The sequence below is a fragment of the Meriones unguiculatus genome, chromosome 2 (assembly GCF_030254825.1).
Source record: "Meriones unguiculatus strain TT.TT164.6M chromosome 2, Bangor_MerUng_6.1, whole genome shotgun sequence".
In the NCBI taxonomy this organism is placed as follows: Eukaryota; Metazoa; Chordata; class Mammalia; order Rodentia; family Muridae; genus Meriones; species Meriones unguiculatus.
The window spans coordinates 50,383,544-50,405,466 of NC_083350.1; the positions used below are offsets into that span (position 1 = coordinate 50,383,544).

The 21,923-nt window shown below is 39.9% G+C and overlaps 2 protein-coding genes across 3 annotated transcripts; both read right to left on the reverse strand.

Moving 5' to 3' along the window:
* Positions 1–6,040: 6,040 nt before the first annotated feature.
* On the reverse strand, positions 6,041–11,337 carry LOC110539480 (protocadherin beta-15-like). Of its 2 annotated transcripts, none has more exons than XR_009589835.1 (2): positions 7,605–11,337; positions 6,041–6,183 (listed from the first exon to the last, which is right to left on the reverse strand). XR_009589835.1 is itself a non-coding variant. In XM_060377372.1 (2 exons), the coding sequence occupies exons 1-2, from the start codon at positions 11,324–11,326 to the stop codon at positions 6,145–6,147; spliced, it is 2,295 nt and encodes a 764-aa protein (XP_060233355.1). In that variant the 5' UTR covers positions 11,327–11,337; the 3' UTR covers positions 6,041–6,144. The 2 variants fall into 2 exon arrangements, 1 of the variants encoding a protein (XP_060233355.1); XM_060377372.1 differs by having other exon boundaries at positions 9,071–11,337.
* A 2,790-nt stretch (positions 11,338–14,127) lies between these two features.
* LOC110539479 (protocadherin beta-18-like) lies at positions 14,128–16,889 on the reverse strand. The gene has a single exon (XM_060377373.1). It carries the CDS (start codon positions 16,506–16,508, stop codon positions 14,166–14,168), a length of 2,343 nt encoding a protein of 780 aa, XP_060233356.1. The 5' UTR covers positions 16,509–16,889; the 3' UTR covers positions 14,128–14,165.
* Positions 16,890–21,923: the final 5,034 nt, after the last annotated feature.

Genomic DNA, 21,923 nt, shown 5'->3' on the forward strand with positions numbered 1-21,923 from the left:
AAAGCTGGAGTTCTGTCATTCAGAGGCTGGAGAAATTTGATGTTCAAGATGCAGAAGACAGCTGGTACCAGTTTCCCATGGGTAAGAGTGAATCTTCTTTATCTGGATTAATGGCTCAGTTTTTCATTTTTTCAGAAACACACACACACACACACACACACACACAAACACACACACAGAGGAATAATGCTATATTAGCTCTTTATATATCCCTTAATCCAGTCAAGATGGCTTTCAAAGTGATCCATTAAATATATACTTTCTGTCCAGAGAATACAGTAAAAGTATATAATTCACAATGCATACTAAAATATGAAGACTATTTGGAAGATTTGTCACATTGCTCATATAATAAAGACTTTCTTCATATTTGTATCCACATAGATTTGAATGGGAGTTGAGAACTTACATTACTTACAATTATTGAACTCTTCCATTTTTTCACTTGTCATGTAAATTTTAATGATTAAGTGAAAGATTTTCCAAATTCATATCCATGTCTTCTTTTTAATGATATCTTCTATATATACATTAGCAATAAAAGAAATTAAGACTTTCTCATACTGTATTATATCCATAGGTTGAAAGTTCAGTATGAGTTCTCACCTATGCTGTACAACATATTTAACAAATGAAGGTTTCCCCACAGGTTTTACATTCAGAGTTTTTAATTGGCATTAAAAAATGTATGTAATATTCACTATTCTTATATTCATGAGATTTTTCTCCATTGTAGTTACATGTACAGTGGTGGATGAAGAACTGAGGCTTTCTACATTTAGTATCCTCGTAGTATTTGCCCTCAATGTGGACTTTATGTTACTCATAAGATTCAAGGAACATTTGAAAGGTTCTCTATACACTTCACATTTATGGAGTTTATATACATTATGTTATCTCATATGTGTCTTAACTGAGAAGTCAATAAATGAATTCTCACATTAATTTTTTTTTATTATTTCTCTCCAGTATGAGTTCTCAAGTGGACATTTTGACTTGAAATCTGGATGAAGGCTATTTCTTTTCATTACTTTTACTTTATTTCTTTCCAGTTAAAATATAGTTTATATTGTAGATATAAAAAGTCTTCATGAGAATTTTCCAATTTGATTATATTCACAGAATTTCTTTACCATATGAATTCTCAAATATATCTTCTCTGTCTTGTATCGAACTTCTGTGCCATAGCAAAACAGATAAAGATCAAATACTTAAAATTATTTTGCATTTTGTATGAGTTAGTCTAATGTCTACATAAGGTAGATTTTCAATAAGAAATGACTATCTGATAGTGTTTAGGGAAAGTAAAAGACAATTAAAGTGAAAGTAAAAGACAGTTAATTAAAGTAAAAGACAGTTAAAGACAATCAGAGATATAAATGAAACACTACACATTTATAAGCAAAAGGAAACAAAAAATTATAAACAAAGGACTGAAAACTGATGTTTGAATATAAAACTTAATAGATACAGCTATAGAAGTATTGCATATTACATCTAAATGGCATGGTCTTTTCAAATTTAAGAAAGAACTAATAATGTTGGATAAAAAACCCCCCAAAACCCAGCTCTTTTTTAAAGAATATTTACATTAAATATAAATTCAGAGTGAAGATAAAATTATTGAAAAATATGTACCATGCAAAACTGTAATAAAAACTATGAGATGGATTGGTTGGTACTAGGACGGAAAACCTGGGACCTAGCAACTGCAAACTGAGCCCACAAACCACTGCCCTATCATAATTTTGTCCATTTTTCAGATGTCTATGGCTTTGCAAGTCTTTGATCTGGATTAACTCTTGTATATCCCCTTTATACCCGTGACACATCTTCAAAAGAATCAGTTTACACAGAAATTACCATGCCAGGTTCTGGCCATGGAAACTCTCCACTGTCTAGCACTTCTCCATCTTAGCTCTAGGAACCCACTTCTCTGCCAGCAACTCCAGAACACTGTTGATAGGAGAGCATGGGAACAATAAGTATTTTAAATTCCAAGGACCTAAGTGAGAAGAAGAAAATGGAGGAGAAGGCAAACTGAAAAGAGAGAAAGGGATTAAAGGAGGAGACAATATTTCAAGAGGAAGATAAAAAAATTGATGTATATGGAGATGGGTCTTTGAGAGTGATGAAGATGATGAGGAGGAAAAAAAGGATAACGAAGGGGTTGTGCTGTAAAGATTAAGATATAGCATATCCAAAGTGTAAGAAGATAGTTTGTCAACTTGACACAGATTAGCGTCCCCCAGAGCCTGTACTGAACAATAGCCTCTATTGAACTGACCTGTGCACATTTCTATGAGACATTTTCTTCATTTCTAGATGGTATAGGAGGTGTCACCTTCCCTGAGATGGAGTTTCTGGTTTGGATAAGAAAGTAGCTGAGCAAGGCAAACAAAAGCAAGCCAGTAAGCAGTGTTCCTCTATGGACCTGATTTAGTTCTTGCAGCCAGATTTCTCTCAGTGTTGGGTTGTGACCCAGGAGCTAGAATGAAATCTTTCTTTTCCAAATTGCTATTGGTTGGTGTTTTCACATAGTAGCAGAGAAGTAAATTACAACAGTGGGTTGTTAGCTTCTGCCAATGGACTAATGGATCCTGGAAGGCCCCTCAGGATCATGAGTTAGGGTAGGAAAAGATAAGTTACAGCTGTGTTCCCTTGGATCCCTGCTCTGCATGTTCCCTAGGGCTGATACTTCTTCTTTCTGAATTGCTAATTCCACACCTCCAGATATATCTCCTCTACTTTCATTGCCATTATTCCAACTCTTGCCCTGTTCCACCTGAGGGCCCCAGCTGCCCTCTACTTGGCTCCTCTTCCCTTTTTTGCTTTCTTCCTGGCTCCCTCTGCAATTCATTTATCCTGATCCTCATATAGAAGTTTTTCCTCCACACACTCTGCACCCACGTCTTCTGTCCTGCCCTTTAAAACTAACTTTTATTTTCCTGAGGCAATTGTCATCTCCACGTCTTCTTGTTGCCTCTGTCTGCTTACCGAAGCCTAGTCCTGGAAGCTACTAGCCTCCATACAATCTAATATAGGCCTAGAATAGTTTCAGCCTCTGATATTTACTACTGACTAAGATCACCCTTTCTTATTCTTTCTGAACCCTGGCTACCTGGTTCAACTCAGTCGTTCTGGCTCAAACGCCTCTCCAAGCTAATTCAATCTGGCTTCTCTCTCAGCCTCTGACTGAATTCCTATGCCAGGTCTCAAACTAAAGTTAACAACCTGTTCTAAACTTCTGGCTTTTTCTCATTGTCTGGCACATTCTGTCTGTACCTTTGTCTAGCTTGTCATCCTTTCAACCTGTCTCTGTAAAACTGACTCTGAATTCCATAAGATGAACTGCCATAAACTCAACTCCACTGCACTGCCTCTCAGCTCATTGACTGAACAGAACTCAGAGGTTTGCACACCTCTGTCTCCTAAGTGCTGGGTTTAAAGGTGTATCACCACCTTTAAGGACCTAAGGATTTCTTTACCTGAAATTTGCTATATACCGGTCTGGCCTTGAATTCAGAGATCTTCTTGCTTCTGTCTTCTGGGATTAAAGGTCTGTCTCTATTCCATTCAGTGTAGCCATGTCCTGTATTAAAATCCCCCTACTACCCCACCCATCTCTTGCTAGTGCTAGGCTAAGGTGGGAATGCAGTTCAGCAGGCCTGACAGCTTAGCCCATTATGACCCCACTTTTGTATACTTTAGTAAATAAATGGTCATCATATCTCAAAAAAAAAAAGAACTATGGGATGCCTGTATCAGACAAATAAAAAAGGTACATTTCACAATGACAAATGACAAAAACTACCTGTGTGAATCAAATAAAAGCTTCAAAGTGAATATAAGATTCAAAAAATGATAGACTTCTGGGAACAATGGTGCTCCCATGTAATTCCAGCACTCAGGGAGGCAGAGGCAGGCAGATCTCTGTGAGTTTAAGGCTAACTTGGTCTACAAAGTGAGTCCAGGACAGCCAAGGCTACACAGAGAAACCCTGTCTTGAAAAACAGCAACAAAAAATACTAGACTAGAGAAGAGAAATAGACAAATAAACACACCATCATATTTGATGAAATTAACACATTTTCTGCTAATGAATGATGATAAATGTAGGAACAATTATGCATAAATAATTTTTAAACATTATTAAACATTTAAGTAATATTTACAAATCTTCACTCCTAATAACTACAGAATATACATTATTTCAAATGGATATGAGAATTTGTTTTCTTGATATTTCAAGACAGGGTTTCTCTTTATAGCCCAGGCTGTCATTGCCCTTATTAGGGTTCAGGAATAGCTGCACACTGACCATTTGAACACCAGGCTCAGTTGAATGGAAGTTTATTGAATGTTGAACAAAGACTGTCCTGTCAGGGACATAATCTGAGCTCAGGAGCCAGACTGTGATGCTGGTCTGTTTCTAAGGCAGACCTTTTATAAGAAAAACTGTAACCAGGAAACAACTAGGTTAACCAGGTGGGAAGCAAGAGGAAGGTAGCATTGCATTATTTTGACTAGCTAAACATAAGAATCAATGTATAACTACATTATACATAGACAAAACATTTAAGCTGATATATTATATCAGCTTAATTAATTAAAATTAATATCTAATTTTAATTATATATTAATATATAATATTAATATATAAATAATATAAATTTATTATTTATTATATTATAGTATTTATTAATATATAAATATTATAAGTTATATTATTTATAAATAATATAAATTATATAAATAATGATTTAATTATATTAATTAAAATTAATATACAATATTAATTATATATATAATTAATTCAACAAGCAGAACATTCAACAAATATTGAGTTGTAAGTAAAAGGCTATTCAAGTTCTCAGGCAGGCAGAGCCTGAGAACATAAATTTTATGATCAAAATGGAGAATTTTTTTTTCACTTTATAATCAAAATGGAGATTTGAAAACAAACTGTCTCCTGTTATGCTAAAGACAAAAGCAGGTATTTACAGAAGACCCACAGTTATAACAAGAACTAAATTAGGTCTCAATGGAGGGGCTGTAGCTATATGAAAAGTTTAAGCAGGTTATAACAAACTCACGCTAAACCAGGATGGTCTGGAGCTCACAGAGAACCACCTACTAATGAATCCTGAGTGCTAAAGGTATAAACCAACATTGCCTGGATTTTTATCAATGTACTTCAGAACACTGAATACTTTGAATAAAATAAATCAACAATTAAAGGGTTGTAGTTTACCAGAATATATTCTCAAATAAAAAATTGGGGATTAATAAAATCATATCCCCAAAGTACTTTGAAATCAAGCAAGATACTTCTAAATAACCCACCTTTTGAAGAAGATGGAAATTATAAATTTAAATAGAATGTTTATAAAAATACAGGATATCAAACTTTATGAGTTTCATTTTAAGTACCATACAGAGAAAAAAGTAAAACTTCATTCATATTTTATGTGTTTTGGTTTAAATTAGAAGAGCAATGCCCAAATTAAAAAAAAAGGTAGCAAAAGAAAAGCTAAATCCAAAGGAGATAGAAGAAATTATAACATAATAGTAGAATTCAATGAAACAGAAAATAAAAATCAATAAGCAATGTATTAAAGAGAATGCTGTTTTGTTTTTAAAAAAGTAAGGTTCATACTGTCATACTAATGAATACAATAAGAATTAAGGAGAAAACACATATTACCAATAGCTAGAATAAAAAGAAGACCATTATTGTAAAGTCTAACTGTATCAAGTGATACAAATTAATATTATAAACATTTTTCAAATCCAATCTTATATAAATTTTGAGATTTTTTTAATCTAAAAATGTTCTAATAAGTTACCAGCAGATAATAGAAAATTAGAATTGCAGGATATCATATTGAGTTTGAATGTAGTATTCCCAAACAAAAATGTTTACCCATGAATGATTTTAATGGTCAATTATAACAAATTCATAAAAATAAAAAGAAAATTAATAAAAACTTTGTTAGTTATTCTTCTGTTGCTGCAATAAAATAGCATGACCAAACAATCCTGAAAGAAGGAAGAGTTTATTTTTGCTTACATTTCCAGAGGGAGAGTCCACAGTGTTTGGGGAAGTATGGCATCAGGCATGCAGAGCAAAAAGCTGACAGATTATATCTTCAACCACGAACACCAAGCGTAGAGAGGAACCTGGGTATAGAGCAATGCTATGAACTTTCAGAGCCCACCCCCAATGAGTTACTTTCTCCAGCAAACCTGCATTACCTCCCCAAACAGCTCCACCCACTGGAGACCAAGTGTTCAAACATGTAAACCTATGGGAGACAATTTTCATTTAAACTGCCACAAATATCTTACACAAGCCTTCATATGACAGAAGAAGAAGAAGAAGAAGCAATTGCCAGCTAATTTATGAGACAATGGAATCCTGAATGAACTGATTTTAGAAGTTTGAATCTCTGGGCCTATTTCAAAACATCTCAACAAATGAGAAGACTGATGGGATCAGTGTAAGTACGAAGTCTAGAAAAATTAAGAGAAAGACCAAATACAAATGTACCAGTAATAAACTTCCTTCTTTATTTTTGTATTCAAATGAACATTATTTAGAAATTTGTCATCAGTGCTACCAAATGACAGGAATTGCTCCCACTGGTTGGCTGTTAATGACAATAGCCTGAGGAAAAGAACAATTGCTATTTTCTAACCCATTAGCAAGCACAATGGAGATTGGAAAGACGGGACCAACTTCTGAAAGTTCTGCCAGTATGTTAAGTGATCTCTGTAATGAGTGTCATGTTATACCTGTCTAGGTACATGAGGAAAATTTTGTCAAAAACTTGCTAATAGAACATGTGTTTTCCCTTTCAAAGAGGGTTCTGTATTGTTAACTGTTCTGAATTTTCCCAGGCACTAGTGGAAGGTTTCCCTGTTGTACCTAAGACTTTCTCTCCCATGCAGGCATGCCTGGCTGTGCATCTCCTGATTTGAATATATGGTACAATGCAATTAGAATGAGAATTTTCTCAAGTTCTCAGGTCCTGGTTATACCTTGATATTTTTTCAACTTATTTTTTTTACTATAAACAGTGAGAAGAAATCAGGCTGTGCTTCCAATACTTTCCTAGAAATTTCCTCAGCCAAATATCAAAAGGCATGAACTCCTTTACTCATTTCATGTAGGTCATGATTAAGCTAACTTTTCTGCCATTACATAAAAACAAAAGTATTAATTTTTCTCTAGATTTTTAAAAATAATTTTGTCCTTGCCTGGGCTCTTACTAGAAGTAATCCTAACAGCTGTATTTCTCCCCACAGTTTGCTTTAAATTATTTTTAAGTTCTATAGGCCAACATGTTATATAAACACCGCATTCCTCATTTCCTTTTGTGTCTTTACTAGAAGATTTGTTAAGGTCGTTTCTCTATCAAGTCTGTACAAAGCAACCTGAACCTTTTCTTTATCTATGATTTTTTTCTGTTGTCTGACCACTGCCCAATTTAAAACTGACATCCATACTTTTTCCAAGGCAGGGTTTCTCTATGTAATCCTGGCTGTCCTGTAACTCACTGTCCAGAGTAGGCTGGCTTCAAACTCAAATATCCACCTACCTCTGCTTCCCAAGTGCTGGGATTAAAGGTGTGAGCCACTATGCCTGATGATTCGTCTTCATCTCGAGGTAGATTCAACTTTGCTTTTAAAAGCATCTCACTGGTCCTGTAAGGCCCACCGAAATAATTTAGAACACACTCTCTATTTTAAGTTTATTTTACTAACAACCTTATTATTGTTTGGGCTTAATCTTTATAATGCAAAGTAATATTTATAAGTTCTAGGGATCCGGACTGAACATCTTTGGGATCATCATTTTTTTTAATAATTTCTCTATATAATTTAATACTACATCAACATAATCTTACTAAAAGGTGTTTGGTTAACTATGTCAATTCTATAATGCATTTTCTTCCAAATTCCTTATCAATTCATTATTCAAAGCTGGGAGATGTCAGCATGCTGTACTGCCAGAAGCCACCCTGAGTCCAGAATTTGGGGTTTACACCAGAATTTCCTCACTACAAGAAGTGATAACAGCAAGAAATATATCACTCTTCCTGTAGTCTATTGGCTTCACAGAAACTCCCTGAACACAGGCAGTCTGGGTTTTGGCAACATGCCAAGCACTTCCATCAGCTAAGGGTAATGGAGCTGTTTAGCCTTTTCTTTGTTAATTTAGATGAGAAAGAACAGGCAATGTGGATATATTTTTCATGAGATGATATTTACAGTGTTGGAGAATAGAAAACACAGTCAAGGGATCTTCTTCCAAGAAAAATACAAATGAGGCTACTGAAGTCATACCCATGCAAATAACAAAACTGAAGACTTTCAATTTTAAGGTGAAGTATGTTTTAAATATAATTTAAGAGAAATAATATATTTTTCTATGTTGTCATACATCAAAAATGTATTTTTATTTCTTGAGACTAAATTTACCTCCTTCATCATATATGCCAGGCTGAGTTTTCATTTTCTCTGACCTTGAACTCCTGATAGCTTGCTTCCACCTCCAACTGCTGGAATGAAAGGAGGAGCCAACCCAAGGCCTCCCACAAACTACATAGAACTCTGTAAACTAATCTATTCTCCTAGGTCAGGAAATATACTTTTAAGGTTAGAATTGTGTCCAGTAGAAGAAATACGAAATTAAGAGCAACGACTGTGAATTCAATCAGGAACACGAAGTGTCCTGATGTAAAATGTTAAATAACAACAAAATTGAAAAAAAAATGCTTATACAGTAAACAAGCCAGCAAACAAGCAAACAACGCTATTTAAACTAGTAGAGAAAAGGAAAAAAAAACAAATACAAGTAAAATTTACTACCAAATTTAAAAAGAAAATGCAAACACAAAAGAGAATTATACAGTTAGTGAATTGTGAAGTTTCACATGCCTGAAATACTTGGGAAAGGTGGACTAGCGCCTGGCTGCCTACTAGAATTTTGGTCTAGAGCACTGGAAAACACTGGCTTCAAGAATCTGAAATCATTACTCTGAGAGTCTCCAGTCAGACACACCTCGTATTGGTAGCTCTGGGACAGGGTTTCTGCGCCGCTGATGTCCACCAGGTGGCCAGGAAAATGTCCCTCAGGCACAGAGCAGACACCCAGAGAAGCCGCCCTGGCCCTCCTGCACAGCCTCACCCCCACGAATAGCAGCACGGACAAAAGGAAGAGAGAAGACACAGACGCCAAGGCGATGACCAGGTACAGCGTGAGCACATCTTCATCATCCTGCGCGGGGTCGCGCGCCACCTCTGGCAGAGGCAGGTAGGGCTGGGAGAAGCCATCCACCAGCAGCACATGCAGAGTGACACTGGCAGAGCGCTGAGGATCGCCATTGTCCCTGACCAGCAGCAGCAGCCTGTGCTTGGGGGCATCGCGCTCACTCAGCAGCCTGGTGGTGCGCACCTCGCCATTGTGCGCCCACACGCTGAACAGCCCTGGCTCCGTGGCCTTGAGCAGCTGGAATGACAGCCAGGCGTTCTGGCCAGAGTCGCGGTCCACTGCCACCACCTTGGTGACCAGGTAGCCAGGCTCCGCCGCCCTGGGCAGCAGCTCTGTGAAGGGCGCAGAGGCGTTCTGCAGAGGGTAGAGCACGAAGGGCGCATTGTCATTGTCGTCCAGCACCAGCACGCGCACCAGCGCCTGGCTGCTGAGTGCAGGGGAGCCTTGGTCTGTGGCGGCCACTCGGAACTCGAAGTTCTGCATGACCTCATAGTCCAGCGCCCTGAGCGCGAACAGCTGCCCATTGTCTGCATTGATGGAGACTAGAGAGTTGAGAGACAGCTGCGGGTCATCGGGCGGCAGCAGCGAGTAGGTGATGTGGGCATTGGAGCCAGAGTCTGAGTCTGTGGCTCTGATGGTGCCTATGTGCAGGGCAGGGCTGTTGTTCTCGCGGACAGACAGGGTGTAGGAGGATTGGGTGAAGGCGGGGGCATTGTCGTTGATGTCGGACACCTGCACTGTTATGGTGTGCTGGGTTGTGAGCCTGGGTGAGCCCATGTCGGAGACAGTGATGGTGATGTTGTACTCGGCTCTGCTCTCTCTGTCCAGAGGGCCCTCTGTCACCAGTCTATAAAAGTTCTCAATGGAAGGTTCCAGGGTAAAGGGCACACCATCCTGGATGGAACAAACTGTCCTTCCATTTTCCCCAGAGTCTCGGTCCCGAACCCGAAACAGACCCACTTCTGTCTCTGGTGAATTTTCTGGGATGGGACTGGTGAGCGATGATATAGTTAGTTCTGGGTAATTATCATTGACATCCACCACCTGAATAGAAACAGAGCATTTCCCAGAGAGCCCTCCGCCATCCACTGCCTCTACATCTACTTCATATGAAGATGTTGTCTCAAAGTCCAGTGTTTTAATTAGTCGAATTTCTCCTGACAGGACGTTCAGTTCAAATGTTTTGCTCATCTCCTGAGAACTATGAAAAAGAGAGTATGATATCTCCCCGTTTGTCCCAGTATCTAAATCCTTAGCAGAGACCTTAGCAACCAGGGAACCCGGGGGGCTGTTCTCTAGGATTTGCACCTGATACAGAGCCTGTGAAAATTTCGGGGCATTGTCATTTACATCCAAGATAACAATCCGGATTTGGGAGGTGCCAGTCCTGGGCGGAGAACCGCCATCCTGCGCTGTCAGAGTTAATCTGAACTCTGACTCTTCCTCGCGATCGAGCTCTCTGTCCAGCACCAGCTCTGGGTGTTTCCTCCCGTCTCCTCGGCTTCGGATGGACACGTGGAAATGAGAGTTGGTACTGATATTATAGTTCTGAATGCTGTTGTTGCCCACATCCAGATCCTGAGCGTTTTTAAGAAGAAACACGGTACCAACAGGGCTGCTCTCTCTGATTTTCAGGGTCATTTCTCTTTCAGGAAACTCGGGAGAATGATCGTTTATGTCTCCCACTCGGAGCTCAGCTCGAAATATTTCCAGTGGATTTTTCAGTAACACTTGGAAACGAGTGACACAGGGCTCAGTGGGTCCGCACAGCTCCTCCCGGTCCAGTTTTTCATTTAAAATTAGCTTCCCACTTTGTAGATCAAGCTGCAAGCGTGATTCGTTATCCTCAAAGACCACCTGGGCTCCTCGAGCAGCTAGCTCCGCAACTCCCAGCCCTAGGTCCTTGACTAGGTCCGCCAAAACCGTACCACTGGGCATTTCCTCCATCACAAAGTAATGGTGGGGTTCCCAGCCTGCCCCAGCCACTCCCAGTAAGAGAAAGAACAACAGAACTTGCCTCTGTCGGTGCTCCCTTCCAGTAGTCATCTTTGCCTCAGCACCCAGGGTACAAGGACACCCAGGCAGCGGTCGATCGGTCAGCTAATAGCCTGTACCGAAGGGTAGTAACGCAGCGGTCTCTGGAGACTTGACGGTTTGCGCGCTTCCTAGGGTCTTTTCATCCCTAGATCTGAAAAAGCGCTTTCCCCCCTTTCCCTGGGCGTCCTTTCTTTAAAGCCTTAGCCTGCAGCGCCACCGTGTGTTTATTTTGCTTCTCAACAGATAGCTGCATAGTTGCATTAAGAAAAAAAAAGTCTATTTGCTTGTCAGAAGTTTGGAAATAAATTTAATCACCAAACAACATTATCTTAATTACACAATCCCTCATCCAACAACAAAGAATTCTTGTTATTAATGTGCAAGATCCTGAAAAATACTCAAATAAACAACTTAGACAAGCTGCCTACCTCCGAGAAGCTGCTGTCTGCGTTGGGGTACTCTAGGGTAAACCAAGAAATAATAATAATAATAAAAAAAGGCATAGTAGTGAGTGACAGTCACCTTGTAAAATTAGCAGCAAATAGGCAAGCGATTTATTTAAAGAGCATCACCATAAAGTTTGGTTAGTACCTCTGGAGTTTCTTTGTAATTTTATGTCTCTGAGGTACCAGAAGTGTGATTTTTATTGGTTGACATTTGTAAAGAAAAAAAAAATGTTCACATTGGTTCCAGTTTATGACATACTGTCATACATACATGTAGTCAGGAACTTAAAATTTTATGCAGCTTTTCATTTGAAAGTACCTCTTACCTTTTTTTTTTCTCTCACCCCATCTTTCACTATAGCTTTTTTTTTTTATCACATGCAGCATAGATGAACATATCTGATCATTTCCTGTAAGTACTGCATCGTTGTTTGCTGTATGCTCTAATATACAAAATAATCTTGGGACAGAAAACATGTTCAGTAAATATTTACTCAATTCATCATAGAACAAAACATAAGATTGTGTGGATTTTTCTCTTATTGTAGGTGTTGCTTGCTTGGTTGGGATCCTAACTCATTTCACAAGTAAGCTGAACAAACAAGACAGCATTTTTCTAGGTACTGATTCCCTATACTCTTCCAGCAATCACTTGAAATAACACGGTGTGATCTAAACCATCGTTTTATTAAAGGAAAATGGTTGTGGCTTGTCCTAATTAAAGAGGGTCTTGAGGCCTAGCCCTGAACTCAAGCTCTTGCCCCAGCTTCCCGAGAACACCACCACTCCTGTCATCAAATTTTTCTGTTTACATAAAAGCTCCACATGTCCTTGCCATGCTCTCGTAGCAGTTCACAAACCCTTTGATTGTGTTATGTTAACATGAAAGGTTCATTAAAGATACAAAATTACCACAAGGACCAAATATATCTGGGCACAGGGTCTTTTCTGAGACTGACACTCAACCAGAGACCATGGATGGATATAACCTAGAACCTCTGCTCGGATGTAGCCCATGGTAGCTCAGTAACTGATTGGTTTCCCATAGTAAGGGGAACAAGGACTATTTCTAACAGGAACTCAATGGCAGGCTCTTTGACCTCTCCACCCCCCAAGGGAGGAGCAGTACTGTTAGCAGTACTGTCCACAGAGGAGGACATTGCAGCCACTCCGGAAGATACCTGATAAAATAGGGTCAGATGAAAGGGGAGGAGGTCCTCCCCTATCAGTGGACTTGGAAAGGAGCAGGGAGGAGATGAGGGAGGGAGGGTGGAAAAAATATGAAATTAACAGCTATAATTTACCAATTCAGGCAAGAACATCTAAACACACACTTAAAACAGACCTTGACCAAGCTGTACTACAGGAATTTATTACACAAGCACATCTTAGTTCTATGTCCCCCAAACCCAACCAAATAGTGTAAGTCAACTTGTCTACCACCGACCATAAAGTTCTCAACAAGATTACTTGTTTGGTATGTCTTTCCTTTAGTCTCTCTGGGGCTTGACATTAGATAATTCACCAAAAGATGACATCACTTTCTTGTAACATTTCTAACAGAAAGACTAAAATATATTTGGTTTCTAAAGTGATTTTAAAAGTAACCAGAATCAGACTGGCTCAGCTTCCATTAGCAAGGCCCATCACTTCATCCAATTGTCTGAAATCATAGAGGGACCTGAATTACACAAAGCGAACTCAGCTTTGATCACACACCTATGCTGATAGTTATGAAGAAAGTTTCAGAAAATTTGAGGTGGGCTAGACAGATGCCACAGGAGAGATCTAGCTTGTTATAAGTTTTGAGATAATTTAAAAACATTTTTAACACTACTCATATGTATGATATGTTGAACTTTCATATTAAGACAATAAAAGCCTTGACATTTCAGAGAAATTGTTGTTCCCAATTAATACTGCTGAACTACAAAACCATGCATCTTCAGACACTCTATATATTCTAGATAGGAAAGCATAATGCTGTATTAGACAGAAGAAATTTGTTACATTTGTATTACATTTATCTTCAAAGCATCAAAGCTTTCTAAAATGTTTCTGGACAACAATCAAATAGAATGTAGGGGAGGATTTTCAAATTAATCACTCATCTTGACTACTTGACAAGCTGAAGAAACTGTGACCTGTCAGTAATGACTAAAGTTCTCTGCTTTCAACAGGAAGTGGTTTTTTTTAAAAAAAAAGACAAACTGGTAAGGACATACAGGAAATTTATCATCTCCTGAATTAGGAAAATAAAGGCAAAATGTTCCAAATTCCTTATGATAAAACAATAGCAAACAAGAATGTTTAGAAATAACTAATGTTCATCCAGAATCAGAAAAATCAGCAAACTGCTAATTAAGTTCAAAACCATTTACAGAGGCAGAATTTTCTTTCTCTTAATTCATAGCCCTCTCACGACTGGGAAACACAGAGTTCAGGAGCTGACAATCCTTGGAATCTGGCATACCAGTCAGACACACCTCATACTGGTAGTTCTGGGACATGGTCCCTGCATCACTGAAATCCACCAGGTGGCCAGGAAAGTGTCCCTCAGACACAGCACAGCTACCCAGAGAGGCCGTCCTGGCCCTCCTGCACAGCCTTATCCCCACAAACAACAGCACAGACAAGAGGAAGAGTGAAGACACAGATGCCAAGGCAATGACCAGGTACAGTGTAAGCACATCTTCATCATCGTGCGCGGGGTCGCGCGCCACCTCTGGCAGAGGCAGGTAGGGCTGGGAGAAGCCATCCACCAGCAGCACATGCAGAGTGACACTGGCAGAGCGCTGAGGATCGCCATTGTCCCTGACCAGCAGCAGCAGCCTGTGCTTGGGGGCATCGCGCTCACTCAGCAGCCTGGTGGTGCGCACCTCGCCATTGTGCGCCCACACGCTGAACAGCCCTGGCTCCGTGGCCTTGAGCAGCTGGAACGACAGCCAGGCGTTCTGGCCAGAGTCGCGGTCCACTGCCACCACCTTGGTGACCAGGTAGCCAGGCTCCGCAGCCCTGGGCAGCAACTCTGTGAAGGGCGCAGAGGCGTTCTGCAGAGGGTAGAGCACGAAGGGCGCATTGTCATTGTCGTCCAGCACCAGCACGCGCACCAGCGCCTGGCTGCTGAGTGCAGGGGAGCCTTGGTCTGTGGCGGCCACGAGGAACTCGAAGGACTTTAGAGCCTCATAGTCCAGCGCCCTGAGCGTGAACAGCTGCCCATTGTCAGCGTTGATGGAGATGAGAGAGGCAAGGTCCATCTGAGGGTCATTGGGAGGCAGCAGCGAGTAGGTGATGTGGGCATTGGAGCCAGAGTCTGAGTCTGTGGCTCTGATGGTGCCTATGTGCAGGGCGGGGCTGTTGTTCTCTCGGACAGACAGGGTGTAGGAGGATTGGGCGAAGGCGGGGGCATTGTCGTTGATGTCGGACACCTGCACTGTTATGGTGTGCTGGGTTGTGAGCCTGGGTGTGCCCATGTCGGAGACGGTGATGGTGATGTTGTACTCAGCTCTGCTCTCTCTGTCCAGAGGGTGCTCGGTTACTAGAGTGTAAAAAATTTTGAAAGTAGGTTTCAAGAGAAAAGGGAGTTTGTCTTGAATGGAGCACATCATTCTCCCGTTCTCTCCAGAATCTTGGTCTCGTAAACTGAAAACAGTCACCACTATCTCTGACAAAGAGTTCTCTGGGATGGGACTCATAAGAGAAGTAATGACTATTTCTGGTGGGTTGTCATTCACGTCTGTAACCTGAACAATAATGGTCGATTTTCCAGAGAGACCGCCACCATCAGTGGCTTGAACATTTATTGTGTAAGACTGAATTATCTCAAAATCTAGGAGTGCTTTCAAATGGACTTCACCAGAAATTGGATGGATTTCAAATGTTTTCCGTACATCTCTAGAGATATGAGAAAATGAATAAGATATTTCTCCGTTTATCCCTGAATCCAAATCTGTAGCAGACACCTTGATTACCAGAGAGTCCACAAAACTGGTCTCTGGTACTTGAACCTCATACAGGGTTCTTTCAAACTCAGGAGCATTGTCATTGACATCCATAACCACAATTTCAATCAGTGCGGTCCCTGACCTGGGCAGGGAGCCTCCATCCGTGGCTGTTAGTATTAAACTAAACGAAGGCTCCTTTTCTCTGTCCAGAGATCTATTCAGTACCAACTCTGGGTATTTTCTTCCTTTACCACTGTCTTTTAACTTAATGTAGAAATAGGGGTTGGGGCTTATTGTATAGTTTTGTATACCATTCATCCCTATATCCAAGTCCTGAGCATTATCCATTTGGAATGACGTTCCTGGAGTAGCACCTTCTGAGATATTTAGAAATAAGAGTTTTTCTAGAAACGTGGGAGTATCATCATTTATGTCTTCAACCAAAAGCTCAGCCTGAAAAAACTGCAAAGGATTTTCCAATAACACCTGGAAATGCAATATACAGGGTTCACTGCTAGCACAAAGTGCCTCCCTGTCCAGTTTTTCATTCAAGAGCAAGTTGCCTGTCTCGAGTTCTAACCGCAAATAAGGCTGATGCACATCAAATATAACTCTGGCCCTCCGTGCAGCCAGATCACCCACGCCCATGTCTTTAATTATGTTGGCTATAGCGAAGCCAGTCTCCATTTCTTCTGCCACAGAGTACCTCCAGGTCTCGGAAAAAACGAAGGATCCTTCCAGGAAAACAAAGAAAAGCAGCACTTGCCTTACATGCCGAGCAGTCCCCAATCTGGGCTCCATCCTTCCTTAGATAAAATGCTTTCTGCCCTACTGTGTCCACTCAGTCTCCAGCAGCTCAGAGAGTGGCTCCGCTCATCTGGACCTCGAGAATTTATAGACCTGCGCTCCTTTCTGGAGGGTCTTGTGGATGGCCTACCTTTTCAGAACCCCGGCGTGCTGTTTTATTCAGTGCTTTCTCTTCCGCTGGTTAAGGGAAACCCCTGAGCCGCTAAGAAACCTTCTCCCATCTTATCCTGCAGCGCCACCATGTGGCTATACAGGGTTCAGACAAAGTCAAGCAAGTTTGAGACACAGTATTAATTTATCAAATGTCATTTTTAAATTAACCTAAATCGTATTTTCTTCTTCATCCCCATTTCCATTTCTGAGTTGTGGTTTTTGTAATTAACACAATAACTTACTATCTCACAGAGCTGTGGTGGTGAAATGGTTTAAAATAGAATCCTGTTTCAAACCGTTTATGAAGACAAACTGTAAAGCTGAAGGACTCCCATGTCATTGATTTTTACAAAAATGAACAAGAGATTCTTAGAGACATTGAAAGTGGCAACCTAGGTATCTCTTCTAGATATCACCAAATGTTCTCAGAAAAAGCTGGAAGGGTGTGTTTATGCACTTGAAGTTGAATCTGGTATGTGCAAATAGTTATTTGGGAGAAGTTGGACATTTTGTCCTAGGCAAATGTTACCATTTCCTTAGGAATACGTATAGGAGACTTACCTGGCTGCAGCAGAAAAAAAAATAGTTACTAAGAAATAAAAGTATGATGTATCCAGATTCTGAGAACATAAACTTGAAGTTGGACTTCACTACTTTACACATCCAGAGCTCCCAACAGAATGGTTCTAAACATCATATTTGTCTATTCCCTGAATTGCTCAGTAAATCTCTATTAAGCACATACTTGAGCTAGTAATAGTGATAAGCATTTGGGATTGAGTGATAACCAAGCAGAAGCAAGAGCAAAAGCTGTTTCTTTTATGAAAAGAGGACAAAGAGAGAGAACACTTAACATGAAACATAATGGCTACCTTATCGAGGAAGGCTCATGCTAATAGGAGATCATAGCTCAACAAATGAAAATTTATGAGTGGAGAAAAGGCCTTCCTGGAGAAAGTATATTCTAAACTGATACATGTAAAATATGTGGAAGTAATCCAAACAGAAATTATGGGAGGGCTGGAGGCATAGTTCAGTGGTAGAGAGTACATGTAAATCCCAGGTCTCAGGGAAAGGGAAAACATGATGGCTCAAATCTAAAATGAGAGGTGTGTTTCAAAAGAACTGAAATAAGATCATGGTAATGACATAGAGCAAGAGTAAAATGATCAAAGCTGAAATTGGAAAATCAAGCAAATTATTTTTAAGGCATGCCCGAGGAAATGCAAGACAGTGTTCTGAACAGAAAAGTCATATAATTAAGGTTTATCTTTTAAAAAATAAATGTGCTTCAGAGTTGAGAATAAATTAGAAGGAATACTATAAAAACTGGACACTGATGATAGCTGGTTACAGTAGGAGATGATACTAGCCTCAAGCATAAATGTAGTAATGGATTTTCACCCAAACTATGGGATGGAGAGATAGATCCAGGAAGTGCTAGAATAATGAAAAACTACTTTGTTTACAAGATTAAGAATTAAATGGTATCAGTGCTATTAACCAATGCTGTAAACACAGAAAGAAGAAAAAGATGGCTATGCAGGGAGCTGAAGGGGGAATGACTTTTTAGTTTTGGGGAAGAGGAAATGTTAACTTAAAACCCACCTAAGGTGTGTAAGAGTTTAAGGTGTCCATAGAGCATTTCTATAGTTATACCTCTGATCCTCCACTATATAAATGAAACCAGGAAAATATGTGGACTTTCAGTGACAAATGTTAGGATTTGTTGACACAAAGTGTTTGAGATCCTTCCAGAAAGATAATAAATGATTGATTTTGTGATTTTGGGGTGACGTAGCTTAGTGGTAGGGCACTTCTCTTGCACCTACAAGGGCTTTTTCTTTATACTTGTACTCATTACTGGAGGATCCTGTTGGAGGAGGGGAAGAAAGTGAGCAAGATGACAAGGAAGAGAAGAGAGAATACACAGACATGAGTGGCTGTCATCTCCAGAAAGTACTTGTGACCATAGGTTGACCATTCTAGAGTAGAATTGGATGTGGAACCAGGTATGATGATACACACTCATAATCGCAGAACTACAGAGGCTGAGGTGTAAGAATCACCATTTTGAACCCAGCCTGGGCCACATAGTGAGACTTTATCAGGAGAGGAGGCGAGAACAAATGCCATCTAGAAACAGAGACAAGTCAAACTCCTAGACTCACATCTGTGGCAAGGGAGGGGTCAATAAAGAGAAAAAAAATATTTTTAACACCTTCCTGTGTGATCTTTATTTATTTAAAACTAAAATGCTAGCAAGTTTGTTTAATTCTCTTCTTTGATGACTCTACACAAAAGCTGGATAGAAGGGCTTCTTTCTATCTTCTATACATTATGTAACCCAGAACGTAAATATGATGAAAATACAAGGAAGACACTTAAAAACAGAGCAAAAATGTTCAACATACATTCAAAAGGAGAGATGAGAATTTTTGTTTGTTTCTCAAGACAGGGTTTCTAACTTCTTTCAGAACACTGAAGCTCCCTTATTTTCCATTGCTTCTACTGAGAAACACAAATCAGATTGTCATGTGTTGAATTTAAGATTCTCTTTCCTGTGATTTTTTAAATTAACAGTTCTCTTTGTCTTTGATTTTCTAAAATGTCATTATGACATTTACAGACATGTACATCTCTGTAATGTATACTTCTGGATTTATAGCAGTCTCTTGGGTTTGTTTGATGATGTTTTCATCAATTCTAGAAGTTTCTCAGTCTTAATATTTTCAAATATTGTTCTGGTTAAATTTTTCTCATCTTTCCTTCTGGACAGTGATGGCATATGCCTTTAATCTCAGAACTTAGGAGGCAGAGGCAGGCAGATCTCTGAGTTCGAGGCCAGGTTGGTCTACAGAGTGAGTTCAAGAAGAGCCAGAGCTACAAGGAGAAACCCTGTCTTGAGAAACAAAAGCTGCAGGATCTCCATGACACTGGGGAACAACAGGATAACTGAGAGGAGTTCTGGTGAGGATCCAGTATTGATAGTTTAGCAGAAGCCAGAGGACTTGAACTAGACCAGTGACTCACTGCAAGAAAAGATAAGCATTGCAAGACAAGATGTGTGGATAAAATGGCATACTATGTGACACACTACAGCTTCTATGATAATATTTTTTATTATTTATTATTTACTATTTTCTTTCGGGGAGTTGCATGGGCAGAGGGCAGATATGAAGAGATAAGGAGATGAGTGAGGTTGGGGTGCATGATGTGAAAATCACAAAGAATCAATAAAATGTTTTGAGTTTTTTGATTTTTTAATTAATGTGTTTTTCATCATGGAAGCTTACTTTTGTCCTTATTTAATATGTCATATTAATGTTGATGTGTCTGCATGGGGATATGTACATGTGTGAGTGTGGGTGCTAGCAGAGGTCAGAAGAGGGCATCAGCTTCCCTTGAGCTAGAGTTACAGTTGAGCTACCAGGCATGGGTAGTGGGAATGGAATTCCCATTCTTCATAACTAAGCCAATCTAGTATTAGTATATTGTGGATTGCCTGATAATGATGGTGATTTCACATTCTTTCAAGTTAGTTTGTTTCCTGCTGGCTCTTATTCATGGCTTGATATTTGCCGGGTATTCAACTGTTAAGTCAAGAATATTAAAAATGCAAAGCAATAGAGTAGGTAACCTATATTTAGGGAATAATTTGTTTTATATAAACCCACATTTGTTTTTTATCAGGACCTAAGATTACTGCCTGTTAGTGATAGCTAATTAAATCCAAGGCTACAAAGTAAGTTCAGGGCTGAAAGCTCACACAGGGCTGATGTGTTTCCAGTTTACTGTCCGTGTCGATTAATGGGAAGGTCACATGTAAAAGCCTCAGTTTGTTAGGGTTTGATCTCCGGTCTATAAATCACTGACACGAAAGTTGGAATCTCCCAAGATTCTAAATGGTGCTAGAAACATATATACTTTGTGATTATTTGTTCATTTCAACATTGAATTTGAGCCGATAGTATCTTTATAGCTAATTGCTTCCAATGAAAAGCAGAGAGCAACATAACCAACACTTAATTTTGAGGGATTTACACAAATGTATCTGTACGCTAGCCCCATATTCATACTGCATTGTAGCTATCAACATCTCCGTTTATACTCCTCCATTAAACTGCCTTTCTTTTTTTTTATTTTTTATTTTTTTATTTTTTTTATCAGTTACATTTTATTAACTCTGTATCCCAGCCGTGTCCCGATCCCTCATTCCCTCCCAGTCCCTCCCTCCCTCCCTCATCTCCACCGTGCCCCTTTCCAAGTCCACTGATAGGGGGGGACCTCCTCCCCATTCATCTGATCCTGTTTTTTTTTTTTTTTTTCAATGCAGTTTATTCAGGAACCTTGAACAATCCTCGGACCCTGGGGAAAGCCAGCCCACAGCTTAAATAGCCTCTGGGTAGCCAACCCAGGCGTGCCACGTGTGCAATGCAGATAGGTCCACATACATGGAAGCAAGCCAGATCCTCAGCCTTAGCCAAATGTGGAATTGTTCGTGACAGAGAGCACTCACCATCGGGAAGGTGGAAGGCGGAAACCAGCTCCATCTTTAAGGCATAGCATTCCGCAGCTCTCTACAGTTCCCCCTTTTTGTTTTAGACGCATCAGGCAAGAGTAGAGGTCTGATCTCTGATATTAGAAATAAATTGGGACTTTGTACTGATGTTCATTTAGGTGTCATCCACCCAAAGAGCATCAGACCCGTCTGATACCTTTTTCTCAGAGGCGGGACCTGGGGCATCAACCCGCATGCAATCAGACATGCTCTTCTCTGGGTCGAAAGCTGCTGACCCTGAGTTAAACTGCCTTTCTTTAGACTGGGTATCTTATAATTTGTAAAATAATCAGGCACTTATCAGCCGTAAATACAGATCTATTCTTTGTGGCTATCTGAGAAAGACAATGATGGATTGTTAATACTTTATAATATTACTTGTGCTTTTGTGCATGCTGAAAATTGAACTTTGGGCATCCGAAGTTCTCAGTGTGCACAGATTCCCATAGTCTTTTTGCTGGACGTTGAGAGTGAAGCCAAGGTCTTGTCCCTACCTGCTAGGCCTACACAACTAGACATGATATTTATGCCTTTTAGTCTTATTTTTACGATCTAGTGGATCCTTTTGAAAAAGGGCCTCAGCCTGTAACATAGGCTGGTCTTGAACCACTGCACAGCATGGTTGTCCTGCAACTTAATGGCAGTCCTCCTGCCTCAGGGACTCAGGTGGAGGGACCACAACCCTAAATCGCCAC

What these genes read in the sequence shown, in the direction of transcription:
- LOC110539480 (XM_060377372.1), bottom strand. Translation starts at nt 11,326, where the DNA reads ATGACTACTGGAAGGGAGCACCGACAGAGGCAAGTTCTGTTGTTCTTT. An exon ending in CCCAGAGCTACCAATACGAG is followed by an intron (nt 6,184 to 9,070) that starts GTGTGTCTGACT and finishes CTCTATACCCAG; the next exon opens with GTTCCTCTCTACGCTTGGTG.
- LOC110539479 (XM_060377373.1), bottom strand. Translation starts at nt 16,508, where the DNA reads ATGGAGCCCAGATTGGGGACTGCTCGGCATGTAAGGCAAGTGCTGCTT.